Source organism: Danio aesculapii, chromosome 3 (genome assembly GCF_903798145.1).
Source record: "Danio aesculapii chromosome 3, fDanAes4.1, whole genome shotgun sequence".
In the NCBI taxonomy this organism is placed as follows: Eukaryota; Metazoa; Chordata; class Actinopteri; order Cypriniformes; family Danionidae; genus Danio; species Danio aesculapii.
This window is the reverse complement of record NC_079437.1, coordinates 6060806-6080805: the sequence shown is the minus strand read 5'-3', so window position 1 is coordinate 6080805 and position 20000 is coordinate 6060806. Positions and strand designations below refer to the sequence as shown.

Sequence of the window (20000 nt, the reverse complement as noted above, 5' to 3'; positions counted from 1 at the left end):
GTGTATTTGAAATCTCTTGCCATTTACTTAACTAACGAACGCTTTGTTTTTTGTTTAGAGTCAGTGTGAAATCTGTTCATTTTGCTTGCGCACATTGTTATTCGTTTGGTGATCAATTAATATGCTAATCCACTCAATGATTAGTTTGTTTTGGTACTCTTTAATTAAATCCTGACCATTTGCTTCTGCTTTCGGAGTGTCGTCTCCTCTGATGACGGCAGTTAAGCAACAATATTGGAAACCACGCCCTTCTTAAGGCTGATTTATACTTCTGCATCAAGTGATTGCTGTGACCCATGGCGCATGCCTTGCGCGTAGTCGTGCATACTTCTGCGTGCTGTTTGTGTTGCAATAGCACTTCTGAAACGCTAGCTGGCAGCAGGTGTTTATGTTCCTCTGTGTCGAGTTTTTTCGCGGGTGTTTTGTTTTTTCTGAACGCTGCCTTAATGTATAAGTAGCTAAAACTTGTTCATTCAGAGGCGGGAGCTAGCGGATGTGCAACAATTTTAATCATGAGGTAAACACAAAACAACAGTTTCCATCTGGAGCTCCTTCACGGGACTCCAACCTTGTAAACACTCGCTCCATCAGGCTGGCAGCTCTCGCACCGCCCACACTCATCACCGACCAATCACAGAGCTTGCGCTATGCGTCATTGCGACGTGTTGTTACATTTTTTATAAGATGTGCGTCAGTGTCTGCGTTAGCCACGGCGAGGGCTACTGCGTGAAGACTGCGCCAGACCATACGCGTGCGCTTGATGCAGAAGTATAAATCAGCCTTTATTGTTAGTTTGCTACAACGTTAATGATGTGCAAAAATAAGCCCCACCCCCTGCTTAATATTCGGTTTTTCTTAGAAGTACATCAACATACTGAAATAAAACTCTCAGCAACTTCCAGTTCGCGCAGACTTTAAAACTATGACTGAAATGGAGTCCACAGAAAGCTGCTTCACACACATGATGTTATTGTTTTTGGTGTGGCCGCTATTTGATCAGCGTTTTTTATTGGTGATAACAGTTAGCTGATTAGCAGCTACGCCTCCATACTCTAATTAACTGAGTTTTACTTATGCGATTACTAGAACATCTGTCATATTCGTCCCACCTAGCATGCTGTTATGAATCACAGACTATTTCAGTGTATTGTGTTAGCATGAGTGTATGACAGTCAGAAGATCAAGAGCGTTCAGTTACGCTTAGCATGCCATTAAAAACGCATTGAAGGTGCACTTTAAACGTCCGCCGAGAATATAATATATATTGTCAGCTATAAGTTATGTTATGCTTCATGGCGCTAATGCTACTAGTGTTGGTGAAAGATACTTTTATAACTAATGCATTACAATCTTGCTAAACTACAGTAAATGTGTTACTCAATGAGCTCAAGAATTGCTTTAATTAAAAATTCTGCACTTGCTGACGTCCTCATTTATTAAAAAGCTTATAAGGGGAGGGAACTAGAAATTCAATACTGTGTATAATAAATAAATAAATAAATACATTTGTACAGGATAAAAACTATGGAAACCTAAGTAATGTCCTCACAATTCACTAAACAAACTTGTGTGTGTGTAAGTGTATGTATGTATGTATGTATGTATGTATGTATGTATGTATGTATGTATGTATGTATGTATGTATGTGTGTGTGTGTGTGTGTGTGTGTGTGTGTATATATATGTGTATATGTATATATATGTGTATATGTATGTGTATGTATATATATTTATGTGTGTGTGTGTGTGTGTGCAGAAGATCGACCCAGAGCTGGATGATTTCATTCAGGCGCTGAAGCAGAAGGTGAAGATCGGCGTCGTTGGAGGATCCGATTATTGCAAGATTGCAGAGCAGCTCGGAGACGGGGATGAAGGTTAGACTGGATTAGTTTTTCTTATAACATGGTGGCTCAGTGGTTAGCACTGTGGCCTCACCGCAAGAAGGTCGCTGGTTTGAGTCCCGGCTGGGTCAGTTGGCATTTCTGTGTGGAGTTTGCTTGTTCTCCCAGTGTTGGCGTAGGTTTCCTCCGGTTTCCCCCACAGTCCAAACACATGCGCTATAGAGGAATTGATGAACTAAATTGGGCGTAGTGTATGAGTGTGTGTGAGAATGAGTGTGTATGGGTGTTTCCCAGTATTGGGTTGCAGCCGGAAGGGCATCCTCTGTGTAAAACGTATGCTGGAAGAGTTGGTGGTTAGTCCCTGGGGTCGCCACAGCGGAATGAAGCCGAAAATGAAATGAAATGATACGACCTCTAGTTTTAGGATCAGTAGCTTCTCATGTTTGGACATTGTGGCAGAATGTGGAGAAACTGGTTGGACTGTTTTGCTCAAACATTGACATAGTGATGCGAATACATGCAGCAGTCATTCAGTGCACACACAGGTTTTCATTTGATTATCAGTTCTTTTAATGCTATAAAAGGGATTTAAGCCGCTCTGTAGTGCCCCATTCACACTTTACCCCCCTCTCATTTACTTTCAATGCAGTGATTGGATTAGTCCATAATTGACCAAACATTCATTTTCTTTTCGGCTTAGTCTCTTTTTAATAATCTGTGGTCGCCACAGCAGTATGAACCGCCAATTTATCCAGCATATGTTTTATGCAGTGGATGCCAGCTGCAACCCATCACTGGGAAACACCCATACACTCCCATTCAATTGACCCAACATTGTGTGAGAATTATTCATTGACTCATCAACTTTATTGGTAATGTTAGTTTGTGTTAAATGCTTCAGTGAACCCAATGTTATCATTCATCTAGTTTATTAATCAAAAGAATTTAAGTTTTCAGTGTTTTTAAGTGCATGCTGATCTACAGTATCCTCCGATTGGCTGTTTCAGCAGATGTGGGATTCACAAAGACAAACTATTTTTGCTATAAAACAGATTGAGACAAGTTTTGCATTCCTGCACTAATAAATGGCTGATATGGAAGATTACACTTATTATTTTACTTATTAACTTCCCTGTTCGAGCATTAGGTGTGTGTTCAAATGCAAACTATGCATCTAATAGTACTTTACTTTAGGCTATTTGCACATATAAATGCCTATTTTACCAGAGAAGGGTCTTTTTACAGCACTTATTGTGTCTATTGGTACTCTAGTTCTGCCGAGACATACTTTACATCTTATTTAAAGGGGTATAATGGGTCTCCTTTAAATAACAGAGGTGTCACTTTAAGCCTGAATTCACAGACACACATTCGAATGATCTCCACATTATTTATGCTCATTTCAGATAGTTAGCTGTGCATGAAACGCATAATATTTGAGATATTTTGATTGTGTATTTGTTTAGACACACACCCTGTAAGCTAATATCTTGTATACTGTCACATGCTTTGCTTGAATAGCAGAAAGCATTTAAATGACGGCCAGTGGGATTTATCATAGAAGGATTCAAAGTAGATGAGCAATACATGAAAGTATTAATCAGGAGTGTGAATGAGCTTGTTTTGTTTGCGTGAGTGTGTGTTGTGTAACACAGGTAAAGGTCATGATGATAAGATGTGCGTTCATTGTGTGTGATTAAGTGTTTTGAGTGCTAACTGATTGTGTTGTTTTGTTGCAGTGATACAGAAGTTTGATTACGTCTTCGCTGAGAACGGGACGGTGCAATATAAAGACGGCAAACTCATCTTTAAGCAGGTGAATCACTCAGTCATATTCGCACTATTTATACATCAAATCACCTGATTAAAAATATTTAAAAGAGCAAAGAAGGGTATGAATTTACAATCCTGTGCTGTATTTATTTTATTTACTGTTTACATTTCACAGTGTGTAACTATATATGATTTTATTGGAGATTTTTGAGCTCTATTTATATTGTTTACTATTTTTATTCTACTATGTGTGACTGTATGTAACCCGATCTTTATTATTTATAAATATTATTATTTATTATTTCCTAATTATATTTACAAATGATATATTTTAGTATGTTTGACTGTAGGATTTTTGATTATAGTGCTTTATTGATGTTATTTACTATTTATATTTTAAGATGTGTGACTATATAATATTTAAATTTTACATTATTATTTATTTTTTATGTTTGACTATATTTGATTTGAGATTATTGTGCTCTATATTATTTTCTATTTATATTTTACTACTTATAATTTACTATATCTGACTATATATGATGTATATGATAACGATTAATAATTTAAATTGCTATTTATATTTTACTGCTGTGTGTGATTATGTAATATTTTATAATGTTGTGCTCTTTATATACAGTGTTGGGAGTAACTAGTTACATATAATGGCGTTACGTAATTTAATTACAAAATAAAAGTTACAGTAATTCGTTACTGAGAAAGAATGTGTAATTAGATTACAGTTACTCATGAAAAAGATTACAAATCGGGTTACATCTAAACTATTTCTTTAAAAATCTGGGATATGTTGAATAATATTGATCTGTTGCTTTCACTGTTTTTGATATGCACGATGTCTTCTGCTAAGGCCATTTATTAAAGCGGTGCTATTGGGCTATAACTGCATTTCTCAGTAGCGTGGCGGTAGCGTAGCTACTTTAAAAATCGCATAGCATTTCAGTAGCAAAGCTATTTTTTAAGTCAAGTAGCGTGGTAGCGTCCACACAAGCTACATTTACCAATCGCGGATCAATAAGTGACGACACTGGTATTCAGGGAGCTGTGAAGCTAGATTTTTTCTGAGAATAACGATTTTTTTCTTCTTCCTGTTTTTCTGTGATCGACAATATACTTTTTGGTGCGTTACTGCCACCTCTCGCTCTGGTTGGTGACCAAGCAAGGCTAACACGAGATGCTTTTTATATATATATATATATGCTACTATAGTAAAGGCTAAGGAGTACTATGGTAATTACTATTAGTTCATGATAGTTTCTAATGATACTACATTATGTAGTGTAATTTATTATTGAAGAGTTGTAAATATATATATACAATACAATGCTCATTCCTAAATATTACTATAGTATTTTAAATGTGTAACACCTGGTTTTATTGGATTTTTTTATTTTTGCTGTTATATACTATAGTTTGTTTCTGTTTAGTGCAGCATATTATTTACAGTAAATAACTGAACTGAACATTTCAGCCTTATATGATTCTTTGACAGCTTTAATGATCACTAAGATTTAAGTTGTTTCGGTTTAAAAATAAAAAAGTAGCAAAAATAGCTTAGACTTATTTTTTTTTTTATTGCAAATGCCACGAAAATCACCCTGTACAACTAACTACAATCTTGATTTAGTAACAACAGTAAACACTTGTTTTGTTTAAGGTCTGGTTTTGTGGTGGCAGTACTTTACAATTAAATTAATATAATCTTAATTCAACTGATAAAAGATGTTGAAACTCTTGCAGTAAACAGAGCTACTGTAAGGCCACACCTGCTCAGTATAAATGCTTGAAAATGATTTAGTTTAAAGTATCCATCAGAAACTTAGAAGTAATCAATAAGTAATCAGATTTTTTATTTTTTTATTATTATTTATTTATTTATTTATTTATTTTGTATTATTATTATTTTTTATTATTTATTTATTTATTTGTTTATTTAATTTTTTTATTTATTTATTTTTATTTATTTATTTTTTTATTATTAGTGTTATTATTATTTATTTGTTGTTTATTTATTTACAATGTAATTTTATTTACTATTATTATCATTTTATGTTTATTTTCCATGTGCGGGTCAGAACTCAAAAAAACTCACATTACATGTATGACAGATATTATCTTTCTACTCAATGTAATTTTCTGACATGTTTTTGCACCAAAAATGTTTAATTAAAATATATTTGAAAAAAAAAAAAGTAATCAGATGTAATCAGTTACTTTTATAAAGTAATTGAATCGGTACACTACTTATTACATTTTAAATAGGGTAATTTGTAATCTGTAATCTATTACATTTCCAAAGTAACCTCCCCAACAGTGTTTATATATAATTCACTATATATAATTTTTACTGTGTGACTGTATTTAATATTAGATGCTTGTGAATCATGTTCTGTCACAAATTTGCACTTATTTAGTTGTTGCGAACATTAATTAACGTCATTCTGTGTTTGTCAGGCCATTCAGAATCACCTGGGCGAGGAGCTGCTGCAGGAGCTCATTAACTTCTGTCTCAGCTACATGGGGCTCATCAAACTCCCCAAGAAACGGTAACGCGCACACACAATCAGAAATCATCATCATTTTGAAATAATTGCCTATTTCCTGTGCTGTTTTTGAGCCTCGTCATCAGAACGCTCTATTTGAGTAGGCGTGGCCAGTTGTAGTTTCAGAAGTACACGCCCACTGCCCCCTGCTTAATTTGAGCCAGATCTTGCCGGATCCTGCTCCGGAAAATGTCAGATATTTTGCGTTCTGGTATTTATTTTAATTGACCCAGCATTAACGTTTAACTATTGGCCCTCAACAATATTTTCGACCAATCATCTTTCTTACGTTTACGATCACTCTCATTGGTTGGTGGTTGTTTCGCGCGCAGTGAGCAGCGAACATCAATGATGGCATAGTGGCAAACCTGAATAATGTTTGTATTTTCAAAATGCCAAAGAGGGAGTCAAGCATATATTATTATTTTAAAACTACGAGTAAATCTGACAATAAGCCTGATCAAATGAGATCTCAAGAAGATGGATTAGGATCTATGATCAGGATAGCAGGAGACAGAAGCAAAGCGAGTCAGCCAGAAAGCGTGACAGAGGAGCTAACTGTGGGCTCTTCTTGAAGACTAGTCAGAGTGAGTGATTATTTTATTTATTTGGCACATTATAGTGAAGTGAAGTGAATATTAGAGGTGTTAGTAAACTATATAGTGATGTTTCATAGTTCATATTTGTAGCTACACGTTTGTTCTTTATCCATGCTTGACCTATTACATTATATGGCACAAGATTATTAAAGAGTGTTCAGAAATGTGGTACTTTTTCCCACTATAATAAATTAGTAACGTCATTTTTTCCTGCAAAACGACGTTGACGGAAATGACGGACGTTGATCATGTTAACTTTTATTTCCTGGTTTTGTACTGGGAATTATTCATTTACAAATTAAGCACTGCCGCTGCTCTGATTAGCTCACAGTATTGCATATTAACAGGCAGCGCAGTAGAAGTAAACGTCAATCTTCTGTGGAGGCGGAGCTTATCCACTGTATTACATCATAGAGCAGAACATTCCAGATTCTGCGTTTTAGTCAGACTGACCTCAATACAAGCTGATTTTAGAGGAAGCACAAACTGTTGAGCTCTGAAACTTACAGGATGCTCTAATAAAACTGTGAGCGCTCGCATGTCTGAAGATAAAGGGGATTTAGGTTTCTCAGTTCATGACCCCTTTAAACATTTACAACAATCTCTGTCTTTCAGAGGGACGTTCATTGAGTTTCGTAACGGTGTGATCAACATCTCACCCATCGGACGCAGCTGCACGCTAGAAGAGAGAATCGAGTTCTCGGAAATCGACAAGGTAATATCTGATTTACCGTGGTATTAGGGTCAGGTGGTTTTTCTTTCTCAGAGTGGTCTGATCACATCAATAGTTATTTATAAGTTAAATATTGGTCTTATTGGTCATTTCTGCATGATAAAATCAAAATTGTTAGGATTTTAAAAGGTTTCTGGGAGAGAAAACAAAACATTTAGAAAATTATGTTATTATTTGTTGTGAAATTAGAGTGGCGCCAAAGCAAAGAACTGAACAAAACCAACAGCCACATATACTAGAACACAGGATCCCCTCTAAACTTACTAAAGAAAATAGAAATGTGAAAAAGAAACTGAAATCTTTGGCATATTCGACGCCACTAAATACGCTGCCTATATAATAAACAAGAATACAGAATACGGCGCTCACTCTCTTACCGAGTGTGTCTGAACATTCACAGAGCTACGTGCAAAAGGTATGTCGCGCGACCTGTTAACTTATTCTCTTTTCCCCTAAAAGCAATGATAAACTTTTAAACCATGTTGAGATTACGAATGTTTGTATCAGTTCAGAGACAACTAGAAGAAATAAATCATAAATACATGAACAGAAGTGAGCGTACACAACACAAATCCACACACACACACAGCACTGAACAGCGAGCTGTGCCGATCAAATTTAAACTCCGCGGAGTGAAGCCAGATTGGTCCACGAGGAAACGCCCTAATGAAGAGTGACAGGCTCGGGATCCAATCAGGAGAGACCTGGAAGGAGAAAATAGTGGAGCAAAATCGAGTGACAGAAAGGGGGAAAGCAACAAAATCCAACTCCCACAGACCGTAACACTGACTTTTGTTCAAAAACTTACTTAATGGATGATTATTTTATATGTATGTGTGCGTGTATATATATATATTAGGGCTGTCAAAATTAGCGCGTTAACACACATGATTAATTTGAAATATTTAACGCGTAAAAAAAAAAATAACGCAAATAATGCAGCTGCATTTTTTTTTTCCTGTTGTGTTCGACGTGTGTTCAGGGATGGCGTGTGCATAGAGGCGACCTAGGCGGCCACCTTGGGCAGCAGAATAGAGAGCGAACCCCCCCGGTCTTCACTTTCATCCGCTACACTCACCCCCTCCCTCACGGTCCTAACTTTCTTCCGCGAACCGGTCACTTTCGGGTTGAGGGCAGTGTGATTGCCGTTTGCCTAGAGCGCCAGTTCAGCTTGCTCTGGCCCTGCGTGTGTTTAACCTGCATAAGACCAAGGACGTGCTTTTAGAAGGAAAGTTTCAGTATAAAACAATTAATGTGGCATCATCAGGCTGTCCTGCGTGTCCTCCAGAGTTTCATGCAAAGTGTTTCATTTTTAATCTTTAGACTTTACCTGCAGTTCAGCAGTTCACTCTCATTCAGAATGTTTTAATGGAACTCGTTACCTCATGGCGAACGGATAGAAAAACCTCTGCATTTTGAGTCTCGCGAGATCCTTTAAGGTAATCAAAAATTGCTGCTTACATGATAGACTTTTTGGGTGCTTTCACACCTGTGAATCGATTCATTTGTTCTGAAACAGGGATTAAAACTGTCCTACTGTTGCTCTTTGTTCTTGGTGTGGTTCACTTTCACACGGCAAAGTTTCTAAATGAACCAAAAGAGCTAAACAAGTCACGTCTGAGTAAACTCTCCTCACATTGGTCAGAGTTTCAGGGTTTATTTTGGAGAGACCCGCTCAGGGTGGGGGTTTGGTGGTGTTTGACAAGGTGCGTGCGACGTGTCTGAAGAGCGAGGAGGGATGCGGTGGGGAGGGGTGAGAAGGATGCGCGATGTATTTGAAGACTGGGAGGGAGACTCGCGATTTCCGGGAGATTATCACTCGTTTGCGGGCATCCGGGAGTCTCTGCATTTGCGGGAGACTCCCGAAACTTCTGGAAGACTTGGGATGTCTGCAATGACCTCCCGCCCTACTCATAATTCTCACTTCATATAGCCGTATGGCTATTACATATCTATAAAACACTGTGATATAACTGGGCTCGGATCATATTGCTTTCTTACTACAATCGATCCGCTCCAGAGTTCGTTTCAATTTAGCCGAGACCACCTCATTCAGGCGATTCGAGCGCGATTGCTGAATTCACATATGCCAAACGAACCGCGCTAACTGGGCAAACGAGACAGGTTCTGAAACAAAAGTCAAGGTGTGAAAGCACCCTAAATCGGTATTAATCACGTTTCATGATTAATTATGATAAATTACAAAAAAAAAGTGTGATTAATTACGTAAATTTTTTTAATCATTTGACAGCCCTAATATATATATATATATATAATATACAGTGCTCAGCATAGACGAGTACACCCCATTTAGACATTTTATCAGTAAATGTAGGTAATATAATTTAGTGCATTTGAACACAACAGATTTATTAAACGGATATATTTCTGAAAAATAACCCTTTAGTCACTGAACATCTTTAGGAATAGAAAGATTATACATTTACATTCATGCTAAATATTGCAAAAAATTAATTTAAAACTACAAAATTTGATATATGTTTTAGTTTCTCTTGAATTTTGCTCTTTTTTTAATATCTGTAATTCATATTTTTCCCTATCAAATAAATTTGGTCTAGACTAGAGCTGCACGATTAATCGGAAAAAAAATGCGCCCAGTGCGCCCCAGTACAGCTTTATGTCGATCAACGCCCGTGCTTAGTAGGTCGTAAGCTCTCCGTAAAGTCGCATTGAATGACGTAATATCTGATAAGAAGCATTTCAATCGTTAAACTGCTTCAAAATTCTGCAGCTAATCCTGTGAAAATAGGAATGAAATGACAAATTATACATGTATAGTACATTAGTCAGACATTACAGATGACGCAGCTGCATCGCGAGCTGTGAATGCACTCGAAACACACATGAAGTTATCAAAACAATTTAATTTTCTGTGACTTTGAAACCAAAATATTCCCATATTACTGATGTCCTGTTGTTCTTTGGTATTAATTCGTCTGGTAATACGTCTGAATCGGCAGACGCCATCATCCCACTCGACTGCTCTTTTGTTTGGATTTTGTTTGTGGGCGTTCCGCATAGCTCTGTTGTGCAATTCTGATTGGCCAGAATGAAAGTGTGCTCACCCAATTGGCTAGTAAGAGTGTCGCACACAGACACCATGCACGCGTTTGCAATATTTCACATTGCGATTAGCTAATTGCGAGAGGCTGCGATGATTCAAATCGTGATTCGATTTATAGTATGATGATATAGTATACCGAGGTAAAATAGGGAGGAGGTTTGACTGTATCCAAATTTGAAGACCGCCCAAGCCTAGTGTGTAGTTTATTCCTGTGATGTAAATCTGTATGTTCAGCATCATTGCTGCAGCCGCATGATCCTCCAGAAATCATTATGACATGATGAAGAATCCATCCGCTGAGTAAAACATGTGCTGATAAGTTGGCGGTTCATTCCGCTGTGGCGACCCCAGATCAATAAAGGGGCTGAGCCGAGAAGAAAACGAATGAATGAAGAATCTAAGGATCTGAGGATCCTTGTAGCAAACTTGTGTGTGTGTGTGTGGCTTCAAGAAAACAACCATTCCCTTGTGTTGTGTTTCATTTCCATTTGTTTATATTAATTTATTCGTCATTTATACGATTATCATTTAATTAGCCGCGTTTCCACTATCGCGCCTAAAGCGAGCGAGCCAGGGTGAGCCAAGGCCAGTCGCGTTTCCACTATCACTTCCGGGGCGTAATCGGGCCAAAGCGGGGCTTCCTTGGGGCCAGCGTCCAGCCTTTTTCGGCCCGCTGAATACCTTGGGCCAAGGAGGGCCAACTGGGGCTTTGGGGCGGAGTTACGTACAAAGGCGGAGTTTTCCTGTCAGGTAAAGAGGAGACAAGATGCTTTCTTCCCTTACATTTGTTTTGCTATCGGGCTTGATCAACTCACTAAGAAGAAGAAAAAATGGATAGCAGACAGTACTGGTCAGTTGAGGACACCAGGGCTCTTCTGAACATTTGGGCCGAGGAAACAAACAGTAAAAAAGCAATCGCTTCGGTGTTCTCCATCTTCCAGCTCTCGTAGTGATGCCAGGTTGTGTTTGTGGTTATAATTTGAGTTTTTTGTTCCTGCTGAAGTGGGCGGGTTGTGTGACGGGTTGTGTGACGTTTGATTCGGGGGACGTTCTGGGGGCGGTGTTTGCGTGACGCGCTGCCAGCAACTAGCCCGACAGTGGAAACGCGACATGATTTCGGCCTCATTTCTCAACCTCCCGGGCTATTGGCCCGGCCTGGCCCGATAAAAGCCCTGGCTCGCACTGGCCCGATAGTGGAAATGCGGCTAATGATCGTCAGTTAGTGATTTGATTATTATTGATTATTTGTCAATTTTAGAGGAACAAATGACCTGAACGGCCTCATTTTAGCGCATCATTCATTCATCTTCCTTCAGCTTAGTCCCTTTATTAATCAGAGGTCGCCACAGCAGAATGAACCACCTACTATTCCAGCATACGTTTTACGCAGCTGATGTCCTTCAAGCTGCAACCCAGTACTGGGAAACACCCATACACACTCATTCACACTCATACACTACGGCCTATTTAGTTCATCAACTCTCCTATAATGCTGGATTGTGGGGGAGACCGGAGCACCCAGAGGAAACCCACACCAACACAGGGAGAACATGCAAACTCCACGCAGAAACGCCAGCTGAGACTCGAACCAATGATCTTCTTGCTGTGAGGCCACAGTGTTAACCACTGAGCCATCGCGTCACATTTATATGTAATTTGTATAATATCATTTTCTCAAATAAACGCGTGCGTGTGTGTTTCTATATACACCAAATCAATATACACAGCGTGCGCGCACACACACACACACACACACACACACACACACACACACACACACACACGTCAAAACAAACTTTTATTTTGAAAGTGATTAGTCTTTGCTCGGGTGATGCAGTGGCGCAGTAGGTAGTGCTGTTGCCTCACAGTAAGAAGGTCGCTGGTTTGAGCCTCGGCTGGGTCAGTTGGTGTTTCTGTGTGGAGTTTGCATGTTGGTGTGGGTTTCCTCCTGTGCTCCGGTTGCCCTCACAGTCCAAACACATGCGCTATAGGTGAATTGATGAACTGAATTGTCTGTAGTGTATAAGTGTGTGTGTAAATGAGTGTGTATGGGTGTTTCCCAGAGATGGGTTGCAGCTGGAAGGGCATCCGCTGTGTAAAACATATGCTGGAATAGTTGGTGGTTCATTCCGCTGTGGCGACCCCTGATGACTAAAGGGACTAAGTTGAAAATGATTGAATGATTAATCTTTGCTCGACACTTTGAATAACACATTGTATTGTGTGTGTCAGACTCAAAGCTGAACACACATCACACATTGAGCTTCTTTATCTGGACACACTGAGTGTAGCTGTTACTGTCTGTTATTAACCCTGACGGTGAGTGTGTCTGAAGCGCTGCTCTGTGCTCCCGCAGAGAGAGAAGATTCGGGAGAAGTTCGTGGCGGCTCTGCAGAAGGAGTTTGCAGGAAAAGGCCTGCGCTTTACCAGAGGTGAGCAGAACACACACACACACACACACACATCAGCATCCGTGTGAGGATCCAGAGCAGTGTGTGTATCTCTAACCTGAAGATTACACACAAACACACACGTTATCTGTGCTAAAGGTTATGAGCCAGTGGATGCACTCCTGTGTGTGTGTGTGTGTGTGTGTGTGTGTGTATGTTGATAAATCAATGAGCCGTGAGAGTGTTTACTCAAAAGTTCCTCTGACGTCTGCAGTCAATATCTGACAACTGAGCTTCAAAGTTCAGCGGCACTTCACACACAGACCTTCAGTGTGTTTTTACACACTCACACACACACTCACACACACACACACACAAACTTACACACAAACAGAGAGAAAGATCGACTCTCACACACTTACGGACAGATGCACACTCCACCGCACACACACTTACGCACAGATGCGCACACACATACACACACATAAACACATTAACACACAGATACACACTCACACATCCGCGCACACACACACACATACGTGCAATCACACACACTTATGCACAGGCACATTCACACACACATAAACATACAGATACACACTCAAGCATGCACAAACACAACCACTCATACACATGCACAGATGCACACTTAGACACAAAGAGACACACACACTCTGAGAAAGAAACACTCACGCACACACACACACACACACACACACACACACACACTTATGCACAGGCACATCCACACACACACACACACACACACACACACACACACACACACACACACACACACACACACACATATATATATATATACATAAGCACATGTCAGATACACACTCCCACACACACAGATACACACTCCCATATCCGCACACACACACAGACATAAACACACAGCTGTGCTTGAGTTCAGCAGCGCTTCACACACAGGCGTTCAGTGTGTGTGTGTGTGTGTGTGTGTGCGTGTGTGTGTGTGTGTTTTATTTCTCTTTCTGTTCAATGAAGAGGGGGCGGGGCCTGGGGGGCGTGAGGGAAACGGAGCACTCTGATTGGCTGTGGCTCCAGCAACTCTTGACTCACAGCAGGAATGTTCCGGGTCGACTTCACACACACAGATGACTCATTATAACAGCTGATCTCTGAACAGTAGAGTTTCACAACCACTCTGAGGACACACACACACACTCTTACACAGACAGACACAAATGCAATCAGACACACACACATTTGCACAAAGACACACAACTTACACACAGAGCCATGTGCACACACACACAGATACACACAGATACACACTTTCACTCATACTTGCGCGCACACACACACACACACACACACACACACACACACACACACACAAATGTATTCACAAATACACACACAAGCAGAAGCACCCAAGCACTCACACACATAAACTTGCACACAAATCCACATGATCACACACACACGCACACACTTCCACACATACTTACGCACACTCACACACACAAATTTATTCACAAAATACACACACACATACACAGATGCACCCTATCACACACACACTTATGCACAGATGCACTCACACACATAAACTTACACACAAATCCATGTACAAACACACACACACACACAGATACACACTTCCACACATACTTACGCACACTCACACACAAATTTATTTCCAAATGCGCACACACACACACACACATACATACATACATACAGACAGATGCACCCAAGCACACACACACTTATGGACAGATGCACACTCACACACACTCACGCACACACTTGCCCACAGACGCACACTCACACTGACACAAGCAGACACACAAACACACAAGAGACACACACACTTACGCACAGACACAATCATGTACACACACACAGACAATCTTACACACAGATGCGCACAAGCACAGATACACACACTTATGCACAGATGCACACTGACACACACACACTCAAAGAGAGAGAGGGTGAAAGAGACACACACACACACAGGTCATCAGAGTGAGAATGCACCTCAGGGCTGGTAAACTCTCTCACACACACACACACACACACACACACTTTCACACAAACAATTACACACATATGCCCACTTACACACACACACACACACACTCACACATACACACTCACGCATGCACCAACACACACTTAAGCACAGATGCACACACACAAAGTGGTAAGGAAAGAGAGAGACACACACACACACGCACACACACACACACACACACACACACACACACACACACACAGGTCATCAGAGTGAGAATGCTCTTCAGGGCTGTTAAACTCCCTCAACTCTTCAGTCAGCTGCTGTTTGTCTGCTGAGTGTGAGCGCTGGAACACAGGGTCAGCGGGGGGTGTTACGATGCCTTTAAAGGGTCAGATATGAGCTTTCTCACACTGTTATTTCATTAATCAAGCTTAACAGAGCTCAGAGAGAGCATTTCATTAGCCAATCAGAAGCGCTCCCTGCCTGTACTCATTTGCATATTCAAGTCTGCTGTCATCATATTGGCTGGAATGTGTTAGGAGGGCGGGGTTTTGGAGTGATTGATGGATGAGGTTAATTAAGAGCTGATATACTCCTGATCTCTGAATGTTTAACTTGTATAATCGACACTTCAGGCGTCCTGAGTGAGCCGTTAACAGACAGATCTTGTGTTGAGCTCAGTGTGAAATGATCCAGGCTGTCTTTACCAGTGTGTGTGTGTGAGTAATAGTGTCTCTCTGTCCTTCCTGAAGGGGGTTTGATCAGTTTTGACATATTCCCGGAGGGCTGGGACAAACGCCTCTGTCTGGACGTCCTGGAGCAGGAGGGACTGGACACCATCTACTTTTTCGGCAATGAAACCTCATTGGTAAGTGAGTGAACGGATGTGCGTCTGTATTAAACATCATCGTGTTTCCTTTAAAGTGTGCATGAAATCTGGTCAAACACCACCAAACCCCCACCCTGAGCAGGACTCTCCAAAATAAACCCTGAAACTCTGACCAATGTGAGGAGAGTTTACTCAGACGTGACTTGTTTAGCTCATTTGGTCCATTTAGAAACTTTGCTGTGTGAAAGTGAACCACACCAAGAACAAAGAGCAACAGTAGGACAGTTTTAATCCCTGTTTCAGAACAAATGAATCGATTCACAGGTGTGAAACAGCCTAAATCTCCTCTTCTTATTTCTAGATGTATACAGTAATGCTGTCACTGTGCTCCGCATTATTTTGTGGAAAGAAAATTTCCCTCAGAAACTTTAATCAAACGCCATAACTGTCCTCAAAACAACTTTTCTTCACTTCCTGTCCTCTAGGGTGGAGCTATACGTTTTTAGGGCCGGGCTATCAATCCTTTAGGGTGGAGCTATTAGTCCTTTAAGGGCAGGGGTATCCGTCATTTAAGGCCGTGCTATCAGTCCTTTAAGGCGGGGCTATCAGTCCTTTAAGGCGGGGCTATCAGTCCTTTAAGGCGGAGCTATCAGTCCTTTAAGGCGGGGCTATCAGTCCTTTAAGGTGGAGCTATCAGTCCTTTAAGGCGGGGCTATCAGTCCTTTAAGGCGGGGCTTTCAGTCCTTTAAGGCGGGGCTATCAGTCCTTTAAGGCGGAGCTATCAGTCCTTTAAGGCGGGGCTATCAGTCCTTTAAGGCGGGGCTATCAGTCCTTTAAGGCGGGGCTATCAGTCCTTTAAGGCGGAGCTATCAGTCCTTTAAGGCGGGGCTATCAGTCCTTTAAGGCGGGGCTTTCAGTCCTTTAAGGCGGGGCGGGGCTTTCAGTCCTTTAAGGCGGGGCGGGGCTTTCAGTCCTTTAAGGCGGGGCTATCAGTCCTTTAAGGCGGGGCTATCAGTCCTTTAAGGCGGGGCTATCAGTCCTTTAAGGCGGGGCTTTCAGTCCTTTAAGGCGGGGCTATCAGTCCTTTAAGGCGGAGCTATCAGTCTTTTAAGGCGGGGCTATCAGTCCTTTAAGGCGGGGCTATCAGTCCTTTAAGGCGGGGCTTTCAGTCCTTTAAGGCGGGGCTATCAGTCCTTTAAGGCGGGGCTATCAGTCCTTTAAGGCGGGGCTATCAGTCCTTTAAGGCGGGGCTATCAGTCCTTTAAGGCGGGGCTATCAGTCCTTTAAGGCGGAGCTATCAGTCCTTTAAGGCGGGGCTATCAGTCCTTTAAGGCGGGGCTTTCAGTCCTTTAAGGCGGGGCTATCAGTCCTTTAAGGCGGGGCTATCAGTCCTTTAAGGCGGTGCTATCAGTCCTTTAGGCGGTGCTATCAGCCCTTTAGGGCGGGGATCTCAGGTTTTTAGGGTGGAGCTTTCAGTCTTTATCAATCCAGAGGCATATCAGTGGGTGTCTTGTTTCTCCTCTTTGTCCGTTTGTCAATATTGCTCCAATTTGTTAGCAATGCCCAACTTTCAACAATCCAGTTACTTCTGAAAAAACTAAATCTTGCACCGCCCTACATTTTTTCTTATTTTAAGACCTTTACATGTGGATATACGTCATGATATCTGAAAAAAGGACAATCTTAACCTCCTTTCCATGTCGACTTTAAATCTGTCTAATCTCTATCTTTAATCTCTATTTCCTGAAGGACATCTGTTTGACATCTGTGTTACTGCAAGGCATTTATTTACACTTGTATTTACGTTCCTTGCGTTACTAAAAAAACTGAAGTGTCTCAGTCTAATATGAGTAGATCAGAAATAAAATAAAATAAATATATGTTCAATAATTTCATTTGCACCGGTAACCTATTCAGAGTTATTGGAGAGTTTTGGTGCTGTTTTGTATTTTTGTAAATAATGAATATTGCGATAGCTTTTGAAGCAGCCTTTTAAAGATCAGAGAAACCCAATCCCAGCCCACAGACGCTCCCTCATCAGAGATATAGTTGAAATTAGACATTAAGAGGGCAAGTGTGAATGGTAATGTGTCTCTTTTTTCCGCTTTTGATCAGATCGATGAGAATGCATCTTAATACCAGGTGCAAACAGGTCACAGACTGATGCGTCCTGATAAAGTGTTTGTTGTCGTCTGTCAGTGTGGTGTGAATGAGCCTTAAAGGGCCGTTCACATCAAGCACAATAACAATAAACAGTGTTGGAGAAGCTCCTCACATGAGTTCAGAAGTGCGTTTAGTGTGTAAAAGTGCACAATAATGACGCTTTTCCCATTTCTCCCTCCCCTGATCAGGGTGGAAACGACTATGAGATCTTCGAGGATCCTCGCACCGTGGGCTTCAGCGTCTCCTGTCCCGCAGACACAGCGCGGCTCTGCAGAGAGATGTTCTTCAGCGCTCCTCCAAATGAAGACTGATGAAGACTCTGTGGCGCACCCTGCTGGACACTGCTGGTGGGAAACACACACAGACTCTATACAACAAACACAGATGAAGACACAGACTGTATGGAAACATCACACACAGACGACCTTACAGCTTTATAGTGTTCAAGCATTCATTATCAGTCCACACTGCAAAGACAGGCTTTGATTATTCGAGTTTTGGACTCGTTTCTAGTCAAGATATCTGCTGCTTCTCTAGACAAAGCTTCTTGAGTTAAGAGTTTTTAGATATTTAGACTAGAAATGAGTCAGAAACTGTAAATAATAAAATAGTTTCTGGCAGTGTACATATTTTAAATGGTAAAGTGTTGAACAGTGGCCACGTTTACACTGCAGGGTTTACAGAGTGACGGCTGTCTTAAAGGGACAGTACACTCAAAAATAATAATGCGCTCATTATTTACTCAAGCATCACCTAAATGAGTTAAACTATTCAGTTGAACACAAAAGAAGATATTTTGAAGAATGTTGGAAGACATTGACCTCCATAGTAGATAAAAAAAAAAACTGTTTTGCGTGAACCGGCCCTTTAAGATGCAGCAAATTCTGTGGGTTGATGACAGAAAACAGCAGCATAATTAAGACTTAATTAATAGATAGGCATTCTTTCTTAGTTTAATTAGTCAGCAGTCATCCTTAAATATGCTTTTCCATAAAAACCGCCCTTAAAATCATAAGCCATTGACTTCCATAGTAGGACAAAATAATAATTTCAGGTGAACTGACCCTTTAAGATGCAGAAAACAGGAGAAAGTTGTATAATTAAGACTTAATTAATAGATAGACGTTAATTAAGACATTCTTTCTTCGTTTAGCTAGTTAGCTGTCATCCTTAAAGATGCTTTTTTATGAAACCACCCTTAAAATCATCAGCCATTGACTTCCATAGTAGATAAAAAAATCAGTTTTGAGTGAACCGGCCCTTTAAGATGCAGCAAATTCTGTGGGTTGTAGACGGAACACAGCGGCATAATTAAGACTTAATTAATAGATAAACATTAATTGAGACTTTCTTTCTTAGTTTAATTAGTCAGCAGTCATCCTTAAATATGATTTTCATAAAAACTGACCTTAAAATCATAAGCCATTGACTTCCATAGTAGATAATAAATCAGTTTTGAGTGAACCGGCCCTTTAAGATGCAGAAAACTGGACAAAGCTGCATAATTAGGACTTAATTCATAGATAGACGTTAATTAAGACATTCTTTCTTTGTTTAGCTAGTTAGCAGTCATCCTTAAAGATGCGTTTTCATGAAACCACCCATCATAACCCACTGACTTCCATAGTGGGAACTCAAGTCATTTTTGGGTGAACTGGCCCTTTAAGATGCAGAAAACAGCAGACAGCTGCATAATTAAGACCTAATTAATAGATAGACGTTACTTAAGACTTTCTTATGTAATTTAAATAGTCTTCCAAGAGGTTGACTAGTCCTACTTATTCATGAAACCACCCTTAAACACACACGATCAGTCTAGTTCTTACACTAAGTAGTTTATACTGAACAATATGAAATGACCGATGACGTCATGTTTGTGTAAATATTAAGCTTCTCCATTGAGAATGAATGAAAACGTTATGATCAAACTCAGTGTTTTAGTCACATGAGCTCATTTTAATGCAGATTTGTAAAGCAATATAAGTTATGAAGGTAATTACAGTGAACTTAACATTTTAAGTAAGCTAC

The 20000-nt window shown here is 40.3% G+C and overlaps 1 protein-coding gene across 1 annotated transcript in view; it reads left to right on the top strand.

The window, feature by feature from the left end:
* The window catches only part of LOC130220750 (phosphomannomutase 1), a 23449-nt gene that overhangs the window by 2173 nt on the left and 1276 nt on the right, over window positions 1-20000 (top strand). Inside the window, exons 2-8 of the mRNA XM_056452983.1 lie at window positions 1756-1873; window positions 3580-3656; window positions 6086-6177; window positions 7389-7488; window positions 12948-13023; window positions 15733-15848; window positions 18161-20000. The exon at window positions 18161-20000 is cut by the window's right edge and continues 1276 nt beyond it. Coding sequence (XP_056308958.1) covers window positions 1756-1873; window positions 3580-3656; window positions 6086-6177; window positions 7389-7488; window positions 12948-13023; window positions 15733-15848; window positions 18161-18283 — 702 coding nt within the window. The 3' untranslated portion in view covers window positions 18284-20000. The remainder of the gene's footprint in view (window positions 1-1755; window positions 1874-3579; window positions 3657-6085; window positions 6178-7388; window positions 7489-12947; window positions 13024-15732; window positions 15849-18160) is intronic.